General features: G+C 40.2%; 1 protein-coding gene across 3 annotated transcripts; it reads right to left on the bottom strand.

The window, feature by feature from the left end:
* Positions 1-1778: 1778 nt before the first annotated feature.
* Positions 1779-22483, bottom strand: COQ10B (coenzyme Q10B). Of its 3 annotated transcripts, none has more exons than XM_038585248.1 (5): positions 22289-22475; positions 17055-17204; positions 10698-10890; positions 4890-4991; positions 1779-2836 (listed from the first exon to the last, which is right to left on the bottom strand). In XM_038585248.1, exons 1-5 carry the CDS (start codon positions 22402-22404, stop codon positions 2669-2671), a joined length of 729 nt encoding a protein of 242 aa, XP_038441176.1. In that variant the 5' UTR covers positions 22405-22475; the 3' UTR covers positions 1779-2668. The 3 variants fall into 3 exon arrangements, with proteins under 3 accessions (XP_038441176.1, XP_038441177.1, XP_038441178.1); XM_038585249.1 differs by lacking the exon at positions 22289-22475 and adding an exon at positions 22155-22236; XM_038585250.1 differs by lacking the exon at positions 17055-17204 and having other exon boundaries at positions 22289-22483.
* Positions 22484-22583: the final 100 nt, after the last annotated feature.

Raw genomic sequence — 22583 nt, 5'->3', positions numbered from 1 at the left:
ATCTTAAAAAAAAATAAAAGCTTCCAGAGACCAAAAAAATGGACGCTACACAAAGCCCTGGGATTAACAACGGTGTAAGGTTTTTCAAGAATAGCATGTGACGCCAGGATACAATGAAATCAGAGCTTCAAACTGGGATAAGAGGAGGGAGGATATTAACTAATGTAGAGTTCTAAGGTCAAGTACTGTTTTTTTTTTTGTTTTTAAAGATTTTATTTATTCATGAGAGACACAGAGAGAGAGAGGCAGAGACAAAGGCAGAGGGAGAAGCAGGCTCCATGCAGGGAGCCGGATGTGGGACTTGATCCCAGGACTCCAGATCACGCCCTGGGCCAAAGGCAGACAATGAACCACCCAGGCGTCCCTGTACTCAAGTATTGTATATAAAACAGTGATATAGGGGATCCCTGGGTGGCGCAGCGGTTTGGCGCCTGCCTTTGGCCCAGGGCGCGATCCTGGAGACCCGGGATCGAATCCCACATCGGGCTCCCGGTGCATGGAGCCTGCTTCTCCCTCTGCCTGTGTCTCTGCCTCTCTCTCTCTCTCTGTGACTATCATGAATAAATAAATAAAATCTTTAAAAAAAAAAAAAAAAAAAAACAGTGATATATTCAGACACTCAGGGATTCTAAAAATTTAGCTACCACTTGACTTCTCTCAAGAAATCACTAAAGGATTTCCCCTGCATTTTTAAAGTAAATTAAAAATAGGAGGCCAGGGCACCTGGTGGCTCAGTGGTCCACAGGCTCAGGGCCTACAGAGTGTTGCACTAGATAAAGCAAAGAGGATAGATACTGGAGCCAGAATGCCTGGGTATATTGTATCCTGCCTGTTCTGACCACAGTTAGGGAACATCAAGAGTTAGATGGATGGCTAGGATCAAGGCAATATTTGTATTTTTCTGGGCTCCCTCACCAAAATACCATCTACATACTTTCATAATAGTGAGTTAGATCCCAACCACTAAGTTAGATTCTGAACCTGAAAGTTTATCTATAGCATTTATAAGAGTAGTAGTAAAATACAGGTTCTTATATCCATCAAAAGAAAAGTAATATATACGGGGATAAAAAATTATCTGGGTCCTAGGTCTGCCATTAAAAAAATCTTTTGTGGGGATCCCTGGGTGGCGCAGTGGTTTAGCGCCTGCCTTTGGCCCAGGGCGTGATCCTGGAGACCCAGGATCGAATCCCACGTCGGGCTCTCGGTGCATGGAGCCTGCTTCTCCCTCTGCCTTTGTCTCTGCCTCTCTCTCATTCTCTCTCTCTCTGTGTGTGACTATCATAAATAAAAAAATAAATAAATAAAAAAAATCTTTTGTGGGATGCCTGGGTGGCTCAGTGGTTGAGCGTCTGCCTTTGGCTCAGGTCATGATCCAGGGGTCCTAGGATCATCCCACGTCAGGTTCCCTGTGGGGACCCTGCTTCTCCCTTTGCCTGATGTGAGCAGACTGTAGGAGTCCTTCACCACTGTATAACCAGCAACTGGCACACAGCATGCACTCAAAACAGATTGATTGGAAAAACTGATGCAAACGTGCTTTTATGTAGAGAGCGAATTATTGAGGTTTCTTGTTGATGTGAAGAAACAAACAGCACTCTGACCGGAAAGGTAATGCAAGAGGGTTGTTGGGTATGGATTGAAAAGAGGGAAAATCACTATTAATTAAAGGAAGACTGAATTTTGCCCAGATTTGTTTCATGAAGTGCTACAGTGAAACTTTACTGTCTATATAAAATACACATTGAAACAATACAGGAGGATTTCAATAACCAAAATAACTGTACAAAAAATAAACAAATTTACTTTATTAAGTTACCACTTCAGTCCTTTAGACATTGATTTGTTTACAAAAATATCAGTTTGAAATACATTACTGAAAGTGAGTACACACAATAAATAGAAAATTGGGATGTATGGTGCTAGAGACCTATCGACCAACTTATCTTCATCCGTCGCCCACTGCTGTAGTCAAAATTTGACATACAATTAGCATTACCGAAAGAGTAGTCAGAGTATCTGGAAGAGGGCTGCAAACTACAAGAGAAGTAAGTAGCTTAAAGCTCTGGACCACTCACCAAAAAAAATATTCACTGTTTATCTAGGAGTTAATGTCACTACACATGGTACTGAATTACCTATTACCCATTAAGAACAATTTAAAAATAAGAAAGTGCCAGGGAACCTTCATTAACAGTATTTTTAAGTCAAAGTTTACTTTAAATATCTGATGATTACTCAAATATCCTAAACCAAGAGGCAAGTCCTATGACAATAAGTTATAAATAGTCTGAATTTAATAACTTAAAGGTGATACGGTTAATATAATACATACTATGTGAACATCTCAACTAAACTCTTTCAAATAAGGTGATAATTAAAGGGTTTAAATTTAGTTTCAATTTCTGCTAAGAGTGATGTCCATATTCTAGCAATAGGAATGACATCCCATTATTGTAAATATGCTAATATATACATTACTTTGAATTACACTTGATTAAATTCTATATACATGTGGTTCCATATTCCAAGTGCAAATTCTCAACGGTGCAGGTTTATAATCAAAGCTGTGTTTAACAAATGCTCTCTGACTTCTGAAAGCAAATGAAAGCACTTCCTAAAAGTGAATACACTAAAGTTACAAGTAGGTGACCAGTTCTTTTTCCTTTTACGTGTGATGAACTTCATGAAGCATTAATTCCCGAGGTATATTTGTTTCTGGACCATACAGCTTACATGCTCTTCTTTCAAAGGCAGCTACCATCTGCTTTACAACTTCATCGAAAAACAGTGTGGCAAGCTGAGAGTGTAGAAGGGAGCGAAATTCGAAAGAAATCTGTAGGAAAATGTTGATTATTTTAGGAAGATCTTTTACTCAATCTCTACTTAGGGTGGTGGTACATTGTGAAATGGCCTGCTTGGCCAGTATCTACCACACAGCTGTAATACAGGTGTAGCTAGCTGAGATTTTTTAACATTCCTCAGAAGATGGAGATTTACTTTCCACAATGAGCAAAACTACTACTGGCAATAAGCTTAAGTAAACAAGGCCAATGAGTTTCATTTCAAGACATAATCTGCTTTTATTAAGTTAAAGAAAACTGCAAAAAAGCTGAATAAATACCATATGACTCTGGCTTCTTTTTAATGTGCCCCTTTTAGATCTATCCTACTTCGCCTATAAAAGAGGGAACTAATCCTTCTGACAGTTATTCCTATGAGAAGTAGCAGCAGGAAGAGGAGATTGATCCACTAAACAGATGGGGTAAGTGATACAACCTTAAAGTCGACAATGATTTAGAACTTCATTTGTATCTCCTCAAGACATAAGTCAAGGCAGGTGGTTTGAGAAACAGTATTTTTGGGCCAAATATCCACTAAATTTTAAAACTGCTTTAATTTTTCATTTTGGGGGGTAATTTTTCATTGAAGTAATTTCAAATTTATAAAAAAGTTGCAAAAATAGTACAAAGATGTCTCTCATACTCATCACCCAGATTTCCCCTTTTTAATGTCTTATATAACCACAGTGCACTTATTTTTTTTTTTAAAGATTTTGTTTATTTATTCAGAGAGAGAGAGAGAGAGAGAGTGTGTGTCACAGGCAGAGGGAGAAGCAGGCTCCACGCAGGGAGCCTGATGTGGGACTCGATCCCGGGTCTCCAGGATCACACCCCGGGCTGCAGGTGGCTCTAAACCACTGTGCCACCGGGACTGCCCACACAGTGCAATTATTAAAGCCAGGAAGTTAAGAGAGAGTTAATGCTACTAGATAATAACACTAATATATAATCTACACAGGCCTTGGGCAGCCTGGGTGGCTCAGTGGTTTAGCACAGCCTTTAGTCCAGGGTGTGATCCTGGAGACCCGGGATTGAGTCCCCTGTCGGGCTCCCTGCGTGGAGCCTGCTTCTCCCTCTGCCTGTGTCTCTGCCCCCCTCTCTCTCTCTCTCTCTCATGAATAAATAAATAAAATCTTAAAAAAAAAAAAAAAAACCTACACAGACCTTAAACAAATTTCCCCAACTGTCCCATTAATGTCCACTAATTTTTTAATGTTTTAATGAAGACAACTCAGGAAAACAAAAACAAAACTCCAGAGCTGACAACAGTAGCACATAGTAATTTAATCAAAATTATGACTATTTCTTGAAATGCAATGCCTGAGTTGCAAATACAGCTACCAACTCATGTCTTATCTGTTCAAAAAAAGCCTTAAGTGCCTTTAGGTTTTCTAGAGCTAAGGTGATGTGAACAAGAAAACCCTATATTTTAAAAACATATTTTCCAGACCCTAGATTTGAAAAATGTATTTTCGGGATCCCTGGGTGGCGCAGCGGTTTGGCGCCTGCCTTTGGCCCAGGGCGTGATCCTGGAGACCCGGGATCAAATCCCACGTCGGGCTCCCTGCATGGAGCCGGCTTCTCCCTCTGCCTATGTCTCTGCCTCTCTCTCTCTCTGTGTGTGTGACTATCATAAATAAATAAGAATTTTAAAAAATGTATTTTCCCCCTTTGCACTTTATTTCTGCATCATAAATCAATATGTAGATTTCATTTGGGGTTAATAAACAGTTATTAAGCTCTTACTGAAATCATAATATGTGTCATATAATCTATGGACCTGTAAAAATTAGAAAATAGAGAAGGAATAGCTATTCAAGGTTTTCAAGAAAAAAAAAAAGAAGATTCATTAGTATTCTTTCTTATAAAGTTGGTGTAAAAAAAGGCATTCAGTATTCAGAAAACTGGGATTTTCGGAAAGCATCTTTTAGTAATCACTATGCACATAATATTAATTACAGCAGCTGGGTTCTAATCAATGGATTATACCTTCTTTACCAGCTTCACCTGATACTTGGAACAAACCAAGGGCTGTATGAGACTTACTGAAAAATCCAAGGTACAAGTTCTTGGGTAGCCAGGAAGACCAGGACTAAAACGCCAAACAGTCTCCAAATGATTGAAAAGCTTCCCATCCGTACAGGATGCCTAGAACAAAATGAAAAAATATAACTGCAGTAAAATACACTTAGACTGTCCAGAATCTACAACTGAGGATGATTTTTTTTTTTTTAATTTTTAAAGATTTAATTTTTTTAGAGAGTGAGAGAGAGCGCTTAGGGTGGGGGGCAGTGAGGAGCAAAGGGAGAGGGAGAGTCTCTTAAGCAGATTCTGTGCTGAGTGTAGCTACACAGGGCTTGACCTCATGACCCTGAGATCATGACCTGAGCTGAAAATGAGAGTTAGCTGATTAATCAACTGCACTACCCAGATGCTCCAGGGAGGATTGCTTTTTAAAAATATGTTTGTAGGTCAAATCACAGGTGTTAAATATGATCTTATTTTCAGCTTGGTACTAGGAAGTGACCTGCAAATATAGGTCATTTTCTTTTGTCCTGGGATCCCCAATATTTTCAGTTCCCCCCTTCACTGCTGTGCTTAGAAATTTCTCCTCCAGCAGCAAAACAGGCAGTGATTTTTCTGGAAGTTTATTTCCAGTCTTGCCACTTATAAGTAATCCTGAACAAGTTAATTCTCTGTATCATATTATCTTTTATCTATAAAAGAAATATAATACCTATTTTATACCAATCATTATGATATAGCTAAAATATTTATAAGATATCTGGCACAGATCCCAAGCATGATTCTAGAATTCTCCTTTCCTACCCAAAGATTTTTCTCTCCTCAGTCACATTTAGTCTTTCCTTTAGTCATTATTCTCTATTTCTAAGGGGATTCACGGTTCCAGTTTTCCTGAAAGTCTGGCCCTGACCCATGTCCCTAATCCATTGATTTCTAAGCTGTAATCTCTTCAATGCTCATGTTTATTTTCTATGTGTATGTACACACTGAAACATGATACTCAGTGATGTTATATGGCAGTGCATCTTGATATTTCTTTTTCGGTATTATTAAAAAGAGGCTGGTTGGGACCCACCAAGAGTTGCCTCCTGCAGCGTGAAAAATGGTGGCCAGATTCACAGTCACTGGCAGATTGTTAGGACTGGTTATGACTTTGAATGAAGTTTAGCTTCTCTACTTACCATTCTAAGACGCTATCTGGGCCTTAATACTAGTAGACAACTGACCTCAAGAGTATCTATCACCTTCCTCAGCAGCAAACCATCTTTTAGAACCTTGTTTCAAAGTCAACACCGCCATCCCCAATTAAGCTTTAAGTTTTCAGCTCTTTTGGCATATTCCAGGGCCAATAAATCATCAAGCCTCTCTACCCATTCTTCTTTTTCTTGAGAAAGAGAGTGAGAGAGGGAGTGCACTCGCGAGCAAGGGGTGGGGGGAGGGAGGGCAGAGAGAGAAGCCAGGTGCCCCTACCCTTTTTCTTTGATAACTTCTTTCCCTCAACAGTTTCTGCTGTCCCTCCCCTGAGCCTATGCACTACAGATTAGCAAAAAGGACTTGCATCTATCAGTAAACTCTTTCCCCCCAGAGTGTACTTATTCTTCCCTAGCTATCGCCTCCCTAAACACAAAATGCAGGATTAATTCTGACTGTATCTGGATCTCTCCAGATAGTTTAAACTGGAAGCCAAAGAGCTTAAAATATATTTACAGTTTATTCCTCACTTCTCCTGCAACTAAACTCTTTTGAGTCAATTATCAGATGAAAACAAGGTAGAATCATTATAAAGAAAATTAACTGCATTCATACTAAAAAGCATTTACACAGACATGCTCTAAAAACAAAAACAAAAAAACACAAAGACATGCTCTATTTTTACACTCATAAAAAAATATTTTAATTGTTAAAATAGAAATCAATGAATGTTTTAAAATTTATTTAGACATGATAAAATAAGTCATCAAAATGCTAATGGGGCGCCTGGGTGGCTCAGTTGATTAAGCATCTGCCTTCAGCTCAGGTCATGATCCCAGGTCTGAGGACTGAGTCCCACATTGGGCTCCCTGCTCAGCAGGGAGTCTGCTCTTCTCTCTCTGTTGCTCCCCCTGCTTGTGCTCTATCAAATAAAAAAAATAAAATCTTTTTTTTTTCAAATGCTAATAGCTAACTTTACTCACATTATGCTAAGTTACTGGAGAAAAGTGAAAATTTTTTTCAGAGGGTTCAGTTTTATATGTAGTTCAATAATGACCGTCTAATTTGTTTTTAAAGATTTTATTTATTTATTTATTTATGAGAGACACAGAGAGAGAGAGAGAGAGAGAGAGGCAGAGACACAGGCAGAGGGAGAAGCAGGCTCCATGCAGGGAGCCCGACATGGTACTTGATCCTGGGTCACCAGGATCACGCCCTGGGCTGAAGGTGGCGCTAAACCGCTGAGCTCCTGGGGCTGCCCTGACCATCTAATTTGTAAAAGCTTCAAAAATCTATTACAAAATCTTATTTCAGTTACCCAACTTTAAGGCAATATATTCCTCCCTTCTTCACAATCACGTAAGAAGCTTATAGGAGGTGTGCCTGGGTGACTCAGTCAGCTAAGCATCTGACTTTTTTTCTTTTTAATTTATTCATGAGAGATACAGAAAGAGACACATACACACACACACACACACACACACACACACACACACACACACAGGCAGAGGGAGAAGCAGGCTCCATGCAGGGAGCCCAACGTGGGACTCAATCCCGGGTCTCCAGGATCACACCCTGGGCCAAAGACAGCGCTAAACTGCTGAGCCACCTCGGCTGCCCAGCATCTGACTCTTGATTTTAGCTCAGTCATGATCTCAGGGTCATGAGATCAAGCCCCATGTCAGGCTCTGCACTGAGCATAGAGCCTGCTTGGGATTCTCTCTTAAAAAAAAAAAAAAAAAAAAGCAGCTTATAGGAAATTTTTTATTTTTATTTTTGCTTATAGGAAATTTAACAATGAAGGAGAAATAGCTATTGGGAATGCTCACTGCAATATACTCACTTCTTCTAACTACTTTTTCACAAAATGCGACAGTGCTGTATTCATATCAATAATCTAGCCCAAGGGGCAGCCCTGGTGGCTCAGCGGTTTAGCGCCGCCTACAGCCTGGGTGTGATCCTGGAGACCCAGGATCGAGTCCCTAGTCGGGCTCCCTGCATGGAGCCTGCTTCTCCCTCTGCCTGTGTCTCTGCCTCTCTCTCTCTCTCTGTATGAATAAATAAAACCTTAAAAAAAGGGAGAAGTGGGCTCCTCACAGGGAGCTCGATGCAGGACTCAATCATCAGACCCGGGATCATGCCCTAAGCCAAAGGCAGATGCTCAACCATTGAGCCACGCAGGTGTCCTGGACCCACAGATTTTTAGTGTGTTTTTTTTTTTTTTTTTTTTTTAGATATTGCTAAAGGTTTCATTACTAACAGCAAAGATACTAACCACAATAGGAGGTGTTATGAGGATGACCAATGACTGGTTGTTCTGACTGAACTGACCCAGACCATAAAAACTATGACAGGTAAAATGTTTATACTGTGACCCAGGCAGTAATATTCACTGAACCATTGCCTTTATTAAATCTGCTGAAAACCTTCAAGAGTTTCTGGTCATTACAGATTTATGTGCACTAGAATTACTAACATATCACAAGCATTTTTGGGGCAACTTATAATTTGCAGAAAAAGTCACATGGTTTCTGCTGCTCCCATGGTTATAATGATATGTATTCTATGCCACATGCATGTATTAGGTATTAAAATCTAAAACGTGAACCCAGGGACAACTGAAGGATGAACACATGTAGGTGTGTGGTTACTCTCAAACATATCTTCAAGGGCAGCCCTGGTGGCTCAGTGGTTTAGCGCCGCCTTCAGCCCAGGGCGTGATCCTGGAGACCTGGGATCGAGTCCCACGTCAGGGTCCCAGCATGGAGCCTGTTTCTCCCTCTGCCTGTGTCTCTGCCTCTCTCATCTCTGATGAATAAATACATAAAATTAAAAAAAAAAAAGAAACATATCTTCAATAAATTAGCACATTTAGCGAGGTAGCTTATTTTAATGGAAAAATAGCTTCGGAATCTGACATGTATAATGTAAATTTGCATAAGGTTCTTAATTTCTCTAAGCCTCATAAAATTGAGATACCAATGATCATTTAATAGATGTTACTATGAGGATTTTTTAAAAATATTTATTCATTTGGGGGAGAGAGTGTGCACACAGAGGGACAGAGGGAAAGAGAGAGAAATTCCAAGCCGACTCCATGCTGAACGCACAGCCTCAAGTAAGACTCAATCCCACGACCCCGAGGATCACAACCTGAGCCAAAAGCAAGAGTCGGATGCTCAACCGACTGCACCACCCAAGTGCCCCAGAAGATTTTTTTTTCCTGATAGTTTCTCCTTTCTCGTTGGCAGTGCTGAAAGTTGCCAAGATTATGAGGAACATCGCCGGATCTGCAATAACCCAAGAACAAAGCAGTGAGACGCTCATAAGCATAGACTCTCATGACTCCCATCATTGTAGTACTGGTGCTGAGGATACACAAAGATGTAAATGAGGCGCTCCCGTTCACTCAAGTAGCTCAACTTTGTCAAGCAGAAATCCAGATGAAGAAGTAAATTTTCTTATAAAATGGTAAGAGAAAGCATGTACAAAGCCCAGAGGAATCGCCAGAGCAGGACTGATTATATAAGGAAAGGGGGGAAAGAAATACCAGGCAAATTTGAAGGATTACTAGGCAGAGACATAAGGTCACTACAGGGAGGAGTGAGGAATATGCAGACACAAGGCTGTGCAGTAAGTGCTGTATAGTGCATTCATGGAAACTGAAGACAGAAAGTACTGCCTAAACATTAAGTGTAGTTTTTTTTGTATGTGTTGGGGAAGGGGTGGGAGTGATAATAAAGCAGAAGACAATCTTGTATGTGTTAAGAAGCAAGGGAAGGTGTGTCTACTTAAAAAAAAAAAAAAAAAAAGGGCCAGCAAAGGGAAGAAAAAAAATCAGGAGGAGAAAATTGAAGTTTTCTTTCCCCCCCACAAGAGTTCTTTTACTTAGATGCAGCATAACATATGAAGATTTAAGTTATAAGAGATTGAAGTCAGGAAATAGAAAAACATTTTATGAGATATTCACTGGTGTCAGAAAGACAGCCAGTCTTGGCTCTGTAGCTTTGGGCAAGTTGTTTAATTCTTCTAAGCCTTAATTTGCTCAACTGTTAAGATGGAGAACAGTAACATTTGAATCTGGAAGGGCTGTTATGAAGATTAAGTGAATTAATTCAAGCAAGCACTACAAAGAATTTGATAAATGTTAGCTATTGGATGAGAGGCAGTGCAGAAGAACTCCAAAACTATGAGAAAAACAGGTGGAAACATTCAGCAAGGTAGAGTCCCAGTGGAGCACAGCCTTTTAAGTGGAGTTCAAGTTTGAGAGTAAGACAAGCGTAGACTTTAAGCTTCACTGGATAATAGACTCTCTCTGGTATAAGAGTTGCCACCTCCTTCAACGCCTAACAAGGAGCTGACAAAGGCACTTAGCTCTGGCCAATTACTAAGAAATGATATTCTGTGGGCATAAAAGACAACTAAGCTTTAAGTCTTTGGCCACCAAACTCTAGGAATTCAAAAGAACTCTATGGAATTCTGTCTTTTTGTGTGTTTAAACCTGGGTACCATTTCAATTCAATGGCTCCTCTTCTGACAAGGGTCAAGATGATCAATATAATACATGTAACAACACCTGGCATTTGATAGAATCAACATTTGGGAAATACTTAAATACAACAAAACCAAAACTATTACCTTTACCAAATGTGGTTTCACCAAGGTTACTACTGATGTATAGCGCTCCAAAACAGGTGGAAACCCAATTTCTAATCGTGTTTTGCAGTATCCGGTTCTCTTTGATATTACATCTGATTTTTTGCACCAAGGAACAAAATGTTTGTAATCCTCCATTCCTGATACCACATCATACATTTCCTGCATAGAATATCTTTTAAAAAAAAAATAGAGAGAGAGAAGTGTTAGCTGCACCTAGTTATATGACATATGTATACTTTAAATTGTATACGAACAAAACTTCGGGTGTATGCATGAGCAATAAATCATTTGGCATACATGCTAAGCCACACACCGAAACGAAGGACTTCAAAGCAATACGAAAAAATAAAAGGTAGCTAAATATTTGTATTAAGCAGAGGTCATAATCTGGCATACCACAGGTTGACTCTGGCTTACAGATGTGGCTTTTGAAATTTTAATTAGTGGCATTTAAAAATTGAGGGTTTAAACAAAACAACAACTAGAAGCAACTTAAATATTTATCCGTTGATAGACATTAATAAACGCTTAATAATAAATGATTAATAAATTATGGTATATCCATACTGTGGAACTCTGTACCAGTTATTTGAAAGAATTAGGATCCAATATATACTTTATATATATATTTTTCAATATATACTTTAAAGTTCATTTCAACTTATTTATTTACTTTTAGTAATCTCAACACCCAACATAGGGCTCAAACTCATGACCCTGTGATCAAGAGTTGCATGCTCTTCTGACTTAGCCAGGCACCCTCTCTTTGTTTTTAAAGTTTACTTATTTATTTATTAAAGATTTTACTTATTTATTCATGAGAAACAGAGAGAGAGAGGCAGAGACACAGGAAGAGAGAGAAGTAGGCTTCCCACGGAGAGGGGAGCCCAATGAGGGACTCAATCCCAGGATCCCGGGATCACAACCTGAGCCAAAGGCAGATGCTCAACCATTGAGCCACTCAGGTGCCCCTAAAGTTTATTTTATTTATTTTATTTTTTAAAGGGTTTTATTTATTTATTCGTGAAAGACACACAGTGAGAGAGGCAGAGACACAAGCAGAGGGAGAGGCAGGCTCCATGTAGGAAACCTGACATGGGACTTGATCCCAGGACTCCAGGATCACGTCCTGGGCTAAAGGCGGTGCTAAACCGCTGATCCACCCGGGCTGCCCTAAAGTTTATTTTTTTAAAGATCAAATATACACGTTAGAACTAAGGGATTTATCATCTATTGTTATGTGAAATAAAAACATATTACAAAGCAGACAGGATATGGATGGTTCTAGTACCCATTTAAGAAAAATTATAATACTGTATTTCCCACTTTTAATCATTTGATGTTTATTTTTCCTGAAACATGTTAACAGAATATCTATAATGAAAAACTATTTTTAAAGCCCTAGAAGGGGGATCCCTGGGTGGCGCAGCGGTTTGGCGCCTGCCTTTGGCCCAGGGCGCGATCCTGGAGACCCGGGATCGAATCCCACATCGGGCTCCCGGTGCATGGAGCCTGCTTCTCCCTCTGCCTGTGTCTCTGCCTCTCTCTCTCTCTGTGAGACTATCATAAATTAAAAAAAAAAAAAAAATTAAAGCCCTAGAAGGACCGAGATTAAACAATTAACAGTTTTTAATTCAAGAAAAAAGAAGTAGGAGTAAAGATAGTATATTGTTAGGTTTTTATACAAGCATGTAATATTTCTGTAATTAAAAAAGAAAGATACTATTCTAGAACACAAAAAAAGGAAACCTTTGGTTCTCTTTTTTTTTAGTTTTTTTTTTTAATAAATTTATTTTTTATTGGTGTTCAATTTACCAACATACAGAATAACACCCAGTGCTCATCCCGTCAAGTGCCCCCCTCAGTGCCCGTCACCCATTCACCCGCCCCCTTTGGTTCTTTTTATAAGCCAGCATAACACCCTACAAACCTGAACAAAGAACAGAAAAAATAAAATCTATAGATCAACATCACCTGTGATTACTGAGGCAACAATTCTAAATATCAGCAAATAAAATCCAGAAATACATATAAAAAAAAGCCATTAACAATCAAATGTAACTCTTTTAAAGATGCATGGATGGCTTAATACTAAGAATTATATTATTACAACCATACTAGCCAAAAGAAGAAAAAAGAAAAACTGTGTAATTCCCTCCATAAATGGTCACATACCAAAATCATTCATTCACATTAGAGTTAGAAATAAGACAAAGATGCTAGTTGTCATTGTTACGTAACATTGTTCTGAAAATATCAGTCGATGTAATTAAATCAGAGCATGAGGGATCCCTGGGTGGCGCAGCGGTTTGGTGCCTGCCTTTGGCCCAGGGCGCGATCCTGGAGACCCGGGATCGAATCCCATGTCAGGCTCCCTGCCTGGAGCCTGCTTCTCCCTCTGCCTGTGTCTCTGCTTCTCTCTCTCTGTGTGTGACTATCATGAATAAATAAATAAAATCTTTAAAAATAAATAAATAAATCAGAGCATGAAATATGAGGCATACATGTGGAAAAGAATTAGGTGAAATTTTCAATTGGCAGGTCAATCAGTTGAGAAGAGAATTCAGAATTCAGTAAAATAATCTGTCACAGAACTTTAAAAATTAATGTCTTTCTTATACTAATAAGAACCAGATAGAAGACAGTAGCATAGAAATGTAAAATCACTACAAATAAATTCAACAAAAAAACTTCAGAGCCTAAATGGAAAACAAACAGAAACAACAGTCTACGGCTACATGTTAAAGAAGAGTGAATAATGATAGCATATTAGATAATACGTATTAAAGACACATATTATTCTTTTTTTTTAATTTTTTGATACGTATTATTCTTATAAAGACTCAACACTGTTAAAACAGAATTCATCTCAAAATGATGATATGGTATTTTAGACCACCACTATGGACAGACCAACATGGCAGGTCTATAATTCTGTCTCCCCTGCTCTTTTTTAAAGACTTATTTATTCATTCATGAGAGATACAGAGAGGCATAGAGAGAGGGAGAAGCAGGCTCCCTGCAGGACTCGATCCTAGATCCCAGGATCACACCTCTGGTTCAGGTAGTCGTTCAACCGCTGAGCCACCCAGTTATACCTCTGTCCCCCCTTTAACAAGTACATGGTCAGCATCAACCAGGCCATGCCCTACAACTACCCCGTACACCTTCCAAATGACAGGAACATGGTCAAGGTACCCAACCGCCCCCAGAATCCCCCTGGGCCCAAGCTTGGAGTGGCTGAAGAAACTGTGAGCACCTCTAGTGGCAGGGAAGACACCTCCTCCCAGTCGCCAATAAAATGTGAAAAGGGAAAAATATGTATATACAGTAATTTAAACAATCACAATCTAAATTACAAAAGGGAAGCTTTGGAGTAAGAGAAAATGAGTCTTTACGTATATTTAAATTAATCTTTATGATCATGAAATGAGGCCCGCAGCAGAGGAAAGGGAAAAAACCCTACCTCCTAAGTTTTTAGTGACTTTGAAAATAAATACTAAAATAAGTCCCATGAAGAAGTATGAAACCTTGCAGCCTGAAAGCTGGTTGTTCTAGAAGTAGTCTACAGCAACTAAGAAAGCGGTACAGAAAAAAAAAAAAAAAAAAAAAAAAAAGAAAGAAAGCAAGCAAGCAAGCAAGCAAGCAAGCAGTACAGCATAGGGGTCAAGGGGATAGACTTTGTAGTCAGAAAGGACTGTGCTCAAATACCAACCCTAAAACATAAAAAGCCACATGACCCTGTGTAGGTTAACAGCTCAGTTTTATTTTCTTCATCCGTAACTGAAAAGTATTTCCACAGGGTTCTTTTGAGGGTTAAGTGAAATAGTTTTAGCATAGTGCACAGTGATTAATAAGCATTTAATAAAGGGGTGCCTGCGTGGCTCAGTTGGTTAAACATAGGACTTCAACTCAGGTCATGATCTCAAGGTCCTGGGATGGAGCCCTGCACTGGGCTCCCCACTCAGCGGAGAGTCTGCTTGTCCCTCTGCTTCTCCCCTGCTCATGCAGGCATGCACCCCCCCTCAAATAAACAAAATCTTTAAGTAAAGTACTTAATAAAGAGTAGCTAATATTATGTGTTTATGTCAAATACAGGGAAAAAAGATGATGACTGGATAAGATCAATTTGTAATAAAAAAAAAAGAACTTCAGCATAAGAAAGACTAAGGAAGTAACAATAAATAAATATGGTGGGGAAAATAATCTTAGGAATCCTGACACTTAATGTGCATTATCTCCATAAGCTTCAGTTTCCTATCTCTAAAATGGAATAACATTTGGTTATCAGTTGGTGGCTCAGTTGGTTAACTGTCTGTCTTTGGCTCCGGGCATGATCCCAGGATCCTGGGATCAAGCCCGGGCATGGGGCTCTCTGCTCGGCGGGAATCTGCTTCTCCCTCCCTCTGCTCCTCTCCCTGGGTCATGCTCTCTCTCATATAAATAAATATCTTAAAAATAAAATAAAACAGGATAACAACATCTAGTTTACATGGCTATTGTGAGAATTATTTATTAAAGATTTATTTATTTATTTATTTATTTATTTATTTATTTATTATAGACAGAGAGAGAGAGAGAGAGAGAGAGAGAGAGAGGCAGAGACACAGGAGGAGGGAGAAGCAGGCTCCATGCCGGGAGCCTGACGTGGGACTCGATCCCGGGACTCCAGGATGGCGCCCTGGGCCAAAGGCAGGCGCTAAACCGCTGAGCCACCCAAGGATCCCCTACTGTGAGAATTAATAAAACAGTAAATATAAAACACACAGCAATACCTGTCAAATGAAAGATACATAGTAAAAAGAAGATACTAATAGTGATTCAAAAGTAAAGCAGACCAATTCACTATCTTTTTGTTGCCATTTCTTCTTTTCACAGATACCAGCTCTGGCAAAGACATCTATCTATCCAATAATGCAGGCTCACTTTACATGGTATTGTTACTGGAGGCTACTATTCCCAGTCCCTTTCTTACATTTAGTTGGGATTACATGACTATTCTTGCCAATAATCTCTTCCAGACCAATAAGGTTTAGAATCAGGTATATCTTTTTAAGCGACTCTGAGGATTAAGGAATTACAAAAGGCACAAATTAGATGGAGCCTAGGTTCCTAAACTGCTGCCCATGGATGGGGAATACCCACTTGAACTTTCTTATGCAAAGAAAGAAAGAAATTTTGGGGTTTTACCTGTACAACTGCTAGTATCAGCTGAACCAATACAGTGACTTAGCCAGTAATAAAGGTAGTTTTAGTGACAAAAGCTGAGTCTGCTCAAAGTTCTTTACTACAGAAAAGTCAGAAGGAAAAACCAACTGAAAAAAAATGAAATGCACTTTTACAAGAATTCATGTAATATTTAATGGCTTGTTGAGAATTAAGACCCCCTTGTAGAAATTCTCATATGAATAGATGCTGTATTTCTGGTTTATCAGAACTGCTGTCTCCCCATTCTCTTTTGTATATACTCTTAGATCAGGGGCCAAACCTGGCCCATTGCCTGGTTTTGCAAATAAAGTTTTATTAGCACAAACCCACACCCATCCATTTATTACATATTATCTACAGCAATATGTCTTTTGGGCTACAACTACAATGACAGAGTAGTTGCTACAGAGACAGTATGGTCCACAAAACCTAACAGATTTATTCTCTGGTCCTTTATTTATTTATTTTAAAAACACTGTATGTATTTATTTGAGAGAGAGAGGAGAGAGGAGAGAGACAGAGAGAGAGAGAGAGAGAGAGAGAGAGAGAGGAGAGAGAGAGAGTGCGAGAGCATGCACAAGCAGGGGGAGCAGCAGGCAGAGGAACATTCAGCTCCCTCCTGAGCAAGGAGCCTGGCACAGGGCTGGATCCCAGTACCCTGGAATCATGGCCTGAGCCAAAGGCAGACACTCAACTGACTGAGTCTGAGCCACCCAGGTATTCCCATATTTACTATCTGGTCCTTTGCCAACCTATTTTCTAGGTGGTAGGAGCCTCTTAGGACATTAGCATGTTATTTATCTATGTATGTCTATACATGAGGCAGCTATATAAACATTGAGCCCAACATACCACTAATGTTGCCTCTATAGAAACAGACTGTACAAAAATGCAAGTCATAATACACAGTTCAATTATTTCCTTTACATGTCAAGGCTTAAATCTATCCTATAAAGTTACCATGTAACTATGCTCATTCAACAAATATTTATAAAACAGCAAAAGCTACAGCAAGGCCAATCTAGAAAAACCAAAGCTTATTCTATAAGAAGAAAATCCAGAAAAAAAAAAGTCATGATGTTCTACAGAAAATTGTGAACATACGTTTAGCAGAAATCATATACAAACCCTATAATTCTCCTTTCTGAATATTCTTTTCTTTTGTTTATTAATGGTGCAGCGATTTTGAAGAAAGTTCTTGCATATATCTCCTTAGGCAAAATTGAGGTATGTAGTGGAAGAGTTCTGGTCATCAATATACCACAGGAAGCTAAATATCTAAAAAGACAAAAATTACCTCATTTAAAGCAGCACTGAAAATTAAGAGGAAACACAAATTACAGATGTAAAATACTATCACACTTTTTTTTTTTTTAAAGTAATTTCTACATTCAACATGGGGCTTGAACTCATGATCCCAAGATAAAGAGTCACATGCTCCACCAACTGAGGCAGGCTGGCATCTCAGTAACTATCACACTTTCAGAGGGCTTCACAACATTAGAATATTCCTGAAAAAAATACACACACACACACACACACACAGTTGTGCACACATGCATGCATAAGCACACAGAAAAAAATAATTTTCTTGAGTACCACAAAGAAAACTAAAAATAGTATCTCAGTGTTAGAAGTTTCTGGCACAAATGGTATCTTTCCCAGAAAGTTGGCTTTCAGTCTACAGTCACATATTTCAACATATTCTCCCCGTACATTTGCTAGAATATTGATCACCTATTTTTTTTTTTAAGTAAACTCTATACCCAATGTGGGGCTTGAACTCATAACCCTGAGACCAAGAGTCACATGCTCTACTAAGCCAGCCAGGAGCCCCTCATCATCCATCTTCTAACTCATCTCTCCAGGCTGTCTTCCCAGCTAGATCCACAGAGATTTCTTAATTCTTTTTTTTTTTTTTTTAAGATTTTGTTTATTTATTCATGAGAGACAGAGAGAGGCAGAGACACAGGCAGAGGGAGAAGCAGGCTCCATGCAGGGAGGCCGACGTGGGACTCGATTCTGGGACTCCAGGATCACGTCCTGGGACAAAGGCAGGCACTAAACCGCTGCCTCCCAGGGATCCCAGGTTTCTTAATTCTTGATCTACTCTAAGATTTGAGATTGGAGATCTCATGGTCCTGTTGGAACTGTTGCTCTGTTCTCCTTTACCTTCCAAACTCCATTTCAATTGCATATATGTAAAAACACATGTCAAGGAAATTAGAATGTTCCCTGTCTTGGGTACTTCTAAATATAGATGCTGGATACATATTTTTTTTTCAAATGAATATCTTTTATTTTCCCTAATGAGATTATTGCATAACTATTTTATACTACTATTCATGTATTAGTTTACATAGTTATTGAGCTCTTGTTCTGTGCTAGGCACTAGAGATACAATAGCAAAAATAAAAATTAACTTTGAGGATTACTATGCAGTTGAGGATTAAAAAAAAAGTGCTAAGAAAGAAATGGTGGGAACATGTCATTGAGAGCTCCTTTAGATAGGACAGTCTAGGAAGTCCTCTGAGGTTATATTTCATCTGAAACATAATGGAAGAAGTTAACCATGTAAAGAGAGAAACAGGTATGTATGTACATAAAGTGTGTGTGTACACATAGGAGAAGTAGGGGGCATTCCAAGTAGTAGGGGAAAAGCCTGGCAGTAGCCAAAGACTGAAAAAGACTAAGTGTAGCAGCAGTAAAGCAAGCCAGGGGAGTACCATGAAATAATGATAGATGGGTTGGAGCTGGATCATGCTGGGAATTATCAGCTGGAATAAAGTAATTTGGAATTTATCCTTGGGATGCCTAGGTGGCTCAGTGGTTGAGCATCTGCCTTTGGCTCAGGGCATGATCCCAGGTCCAAGGATCAATAAAATACAATTTTTTATTATTTTATTTTTTAAAGATTCCACTTTTTTATTCATGAGAGATACAGAGAGAGAGAGAGAGAGAGGCAGAAGGAGAAGCAGGCTGCATACAGGGAGCCCGATGTGGGACTCAAACCCGGGACTCCATGATCACGCCCTGAGCCAAAGGCAGGCGATCAACCACTGAGCCACCCGGTGTCCCAATAAATATATATATATTTTTTTTAAAAAGCAATTTATCCTCAATGCGAAGCTGTTGAAGAATTCTAAGAGTGTTATTTCATTAAATGAAATCTTCAAATTATTATTTCAAACAGTATTTTTAAGAGATTTATTTTAAAGAGAGAGTGTGTGTGCTGGAGTGGCAGAAGGAGAGGGAGTGAGAGAATCCTTTTTTTTTTTTTTTTTGAGCGAGAGATTCCTGAAGCAGACTCCATGCTCAGTGTAGAGCTCAAGGTGGTGCTTGATCCCAGGATCCTGAGAGCAGAACCTGAGCCAAAATTAAGAGTTGGCCACTCAATCAACTGAGCCACCCAGGTGCCTCCAATTTTTTTTTAAGTATTTATTATTATTTTTTAAATGGAGTGGAGGTTGGGAAAGAACCGAGGCACCCAAACCCCCTTTCCATGAGCCTCTCCCAGGACACTGCCAACGTCCGGGTATGGACCTGACATTCTAGCTCCATTCGCTTTCAGGGCTAGTTGATTTGGCAGGTAAATTGTTACACACTCCTTAGTGGACCCAAATTATTTTTAAAACAGGGAATAGATGGTCTGGTGAAAGCTCCTATGTCATCATATATATCATTTGCCTTTTAAAGTAGGACTTACTTATAAGTAAAGGTTCTTTAAGGACATAAACTCCCTACAATTCCCCTGAGGAGGAAGTGTCAATCAAATTAAACAAAGAATGGTTGAAGAAATTGGGAATATTCAGCCAGAAGATAGAGAGGATACCTGAGGATATGGACCAAAATGTAAAACAAAAGTCCAATTGGATGGAAAGAAATTTGGGGTCCATAACAACAAGAGCGAGCTTTTGAACAATTAACACTCTTTATAAAAATTAGATGGGCTTATTCCAGAGGCAATGAAATAGAAGTCAATGAAAATGGTTAAGCTAAATGCTGCACAACTATTAATTAAAATATAATGGAAACGAATAAAACATATTAACTATATGGATGAACTTATTGGTGCCTTTTAAGACTAGGATTCTTATATATCCAGCTGTAAATAAAATTGCAAAAAAATGAATTGAGAAAATACAGTAAAACAGGACAGTTTTGTGAATTCTAGGTTTCCTAGGACATCACAAGTAGTATTTGATTTTATAATGATGGTAACAGCATATATATTTTTAAAGATTTATTTATTCATGAGAGACACAAAGAGAGAGGCAGAGACACAAGCAGAGGGAGAAGCAGGCTCCATGCAGGGAGCCCGACATGGGACTTGATCCCAGGTCTCCAGGGTTAGACCCTGGGTTAAAGGCGGCGAGCCACCTGGGCTGTCCTATGTTCCCATTTTAGATAGATTCATCTCCTAGAGAGATTAAAAGTGTTAGTGTTCCCAAAAATCTTTAAAAATATGATTTATGGGACGCCTGGGTGGCTCAGTGGTTGAGTGTCTGCCTTCAGCTCAGGGCATGATCCCAGGGTCCTGGGATCGAGTTCTGAGGTTGTATTGATTACAAAAACCAAATCTGGTATACAAAATACCTAATCACATTTCCCTTTTAAGACATTCTTTAGATGACTTTGTTGTAACATTTTTACCTATTGCCCCCACTTTTTGCATAGATACCTTGTTACCTGTTATTGGAAGCAACTATGTGACAGCGATTAAGCACACTTAATTTTCTGATAAATCAGCATCAGAAAAGGCAGCATCTCTGAAATAAACCTTTATTTTAAAAAGATAAGGCTGTTGCCTCTGAAGAGGTGAACTGGTGGTCTAGGAAGCCTACTTTTCACTGTACACAGTTTTGAATTTTGTACCAAGTTTATATAGTACCATCGCTCCAAGGACTCCCCTTCTCCCTGCCCCAAAAAACCCACAAAAAACCTTACACAATCTGATTACAATCATAAAGGAAACACCTGTGTTTAGAGCAAGCTAATAGTTTTCCCAATGAATTTCCATACTATGGTTATAAGCCCCGGATAGTACATCCATTTTCACACATTATCAAGAGTAATTTCTTCAATTGCAGTGAGGAGCCATACAGTCATGTGTATCATTAAACCATTAAATTAAAACTGAATCAGATGAAGGACAGCTTTTTGTCACTAACCTTCCAATACTACATCCCAAACACTCCACTAGAATAAAGGCCAGAACCTATGTTAACCTATGTTAATACATTTCCGCCTAAAAATGAGCTCATAAACTCCCTCTCTCTTCATCATTACAAACAGTAAATGTGTGTCTTGGAATTTAAGCCTTAATTTGATCTTTTTAAATTTTTTCTTAACTTGATCATTAAAACAATCACATTTTTTTCCCCTAAAAGTAACAGTTTTATTTGCCAGCCAGCATTTTACAAGAGTAACACAAGCAGATCCAAAGCCTGATAGGCTATATGCTGCTTAGAATTACTTTCTCAGGTTTCTTTTCTTTCTCTTTCTTTTTTCTTTCTCTTTCTTTCTTCTCTCCTTCCTTCCTTCTCTTTTTTAAATCTCAGGCTGTTTCCTTAAGCAGGACTAAACGATATGAGACACTATTTTATTTCAATCTCAACCAACATTTGTCTAAAAGCACCTAGAGTTGGCTGGGGTTTGGTGTTTGAGAAATTCCTCACTAAATCTAAATTCCTGGAGTTCCAACGTTGGTGCTTTCTTCCCTTCCTCTCGTACTGTTTACAACCGAGGACATTTTAAACACTATATAATTTTCGGGCATAATTCATTACAAAGTCATTAGTAAGAAGAAAAAAAAAAAAACTAAGCGGGGGGAAAAAAAAAAAAAAAAAGTATGGAATCATTCCTATCTCCGCCTCCGCCCAGCAGAAGGGAACCAACCGGGAAAACCGAGGGCTGGTTCAAGGTTACAGCGGCTCTAAGTTACATTCGGGGGACGGGGGTGGGGGTGGGGGCGGGGGCGGGGGTGGGGGGAGGGGCGGGGGGCCACGTTAGTCTCGCGCGAGCTCGGGGCGCGGTCCCAGGCCCCCGCCGGAAGCAGGTCGGGCCGCCGGGCGCGGAGGAAGCTCGGGGGGCTGCGCGCCGCCCACAGACGACCCCGCCCGGCAGCGGGCCGTAGGGGAGCCCGGAAGAGCCCCGACTCCCCGTCGCCGAGCTGCTCTATCAGCCGCTGCTGCGGCGGCTGAGGTGGCTCGGCCCAGGACGGCCTACCTGTCGCCGCGGCCCCCCCACGCCCATCGCCGGGGACCTTCTCCCTTCAGAGACGCGGAAAGGCATCCGGCCGGGCCGGGCCGCTCCGCCCCTAAGTCCGCGGTCCCACCCGTCGCCGCACCCCCCGTTATTACCTGACGTGCCGCGCAGGCCCCTGCGCCGGAGCCGGGGTTCCGGCCGCTGCCGCTGCCGTCGGGCGGCATCCCGAAACTAGCTTTCTTAGCGCCCTCTGACCGGACCGAGCTGCCATGATCGTTTCGCCGAAGCCGGCGGCCGCCTCCGGGACCAGGCGGACGGCGCCGCCCTCCCCGCCGACCGGCTCCGGCGCCTTCCAGCCAATCGGCGGGTCTCTTGGGCCGCCAGACACGCCCCCTCCTCCCACCCCGAAAGCGCGGAGCTGACGTCAGCCCCCACTGACGTCAGGCCCTC

The sequence above is a fragment of the Canis lupus genome, chromosome 37 (assembly GCF_011100685.1).
Source record: "Canis lupus familiaris isolate Mischka breed German Shepherd chromosome 37, alternate assembly UU_Cfam_GSD_1.0, whole genome shotgun sequence".
Lineage (NCBI taxonomy): Eukaryota > Metazoa > Chordata > Mammalia > Carnivora > Canidae > Canis > Canis lupus.
This window is presented reverse-complemented; position numbering and strand designations above follow the sequence as displayed.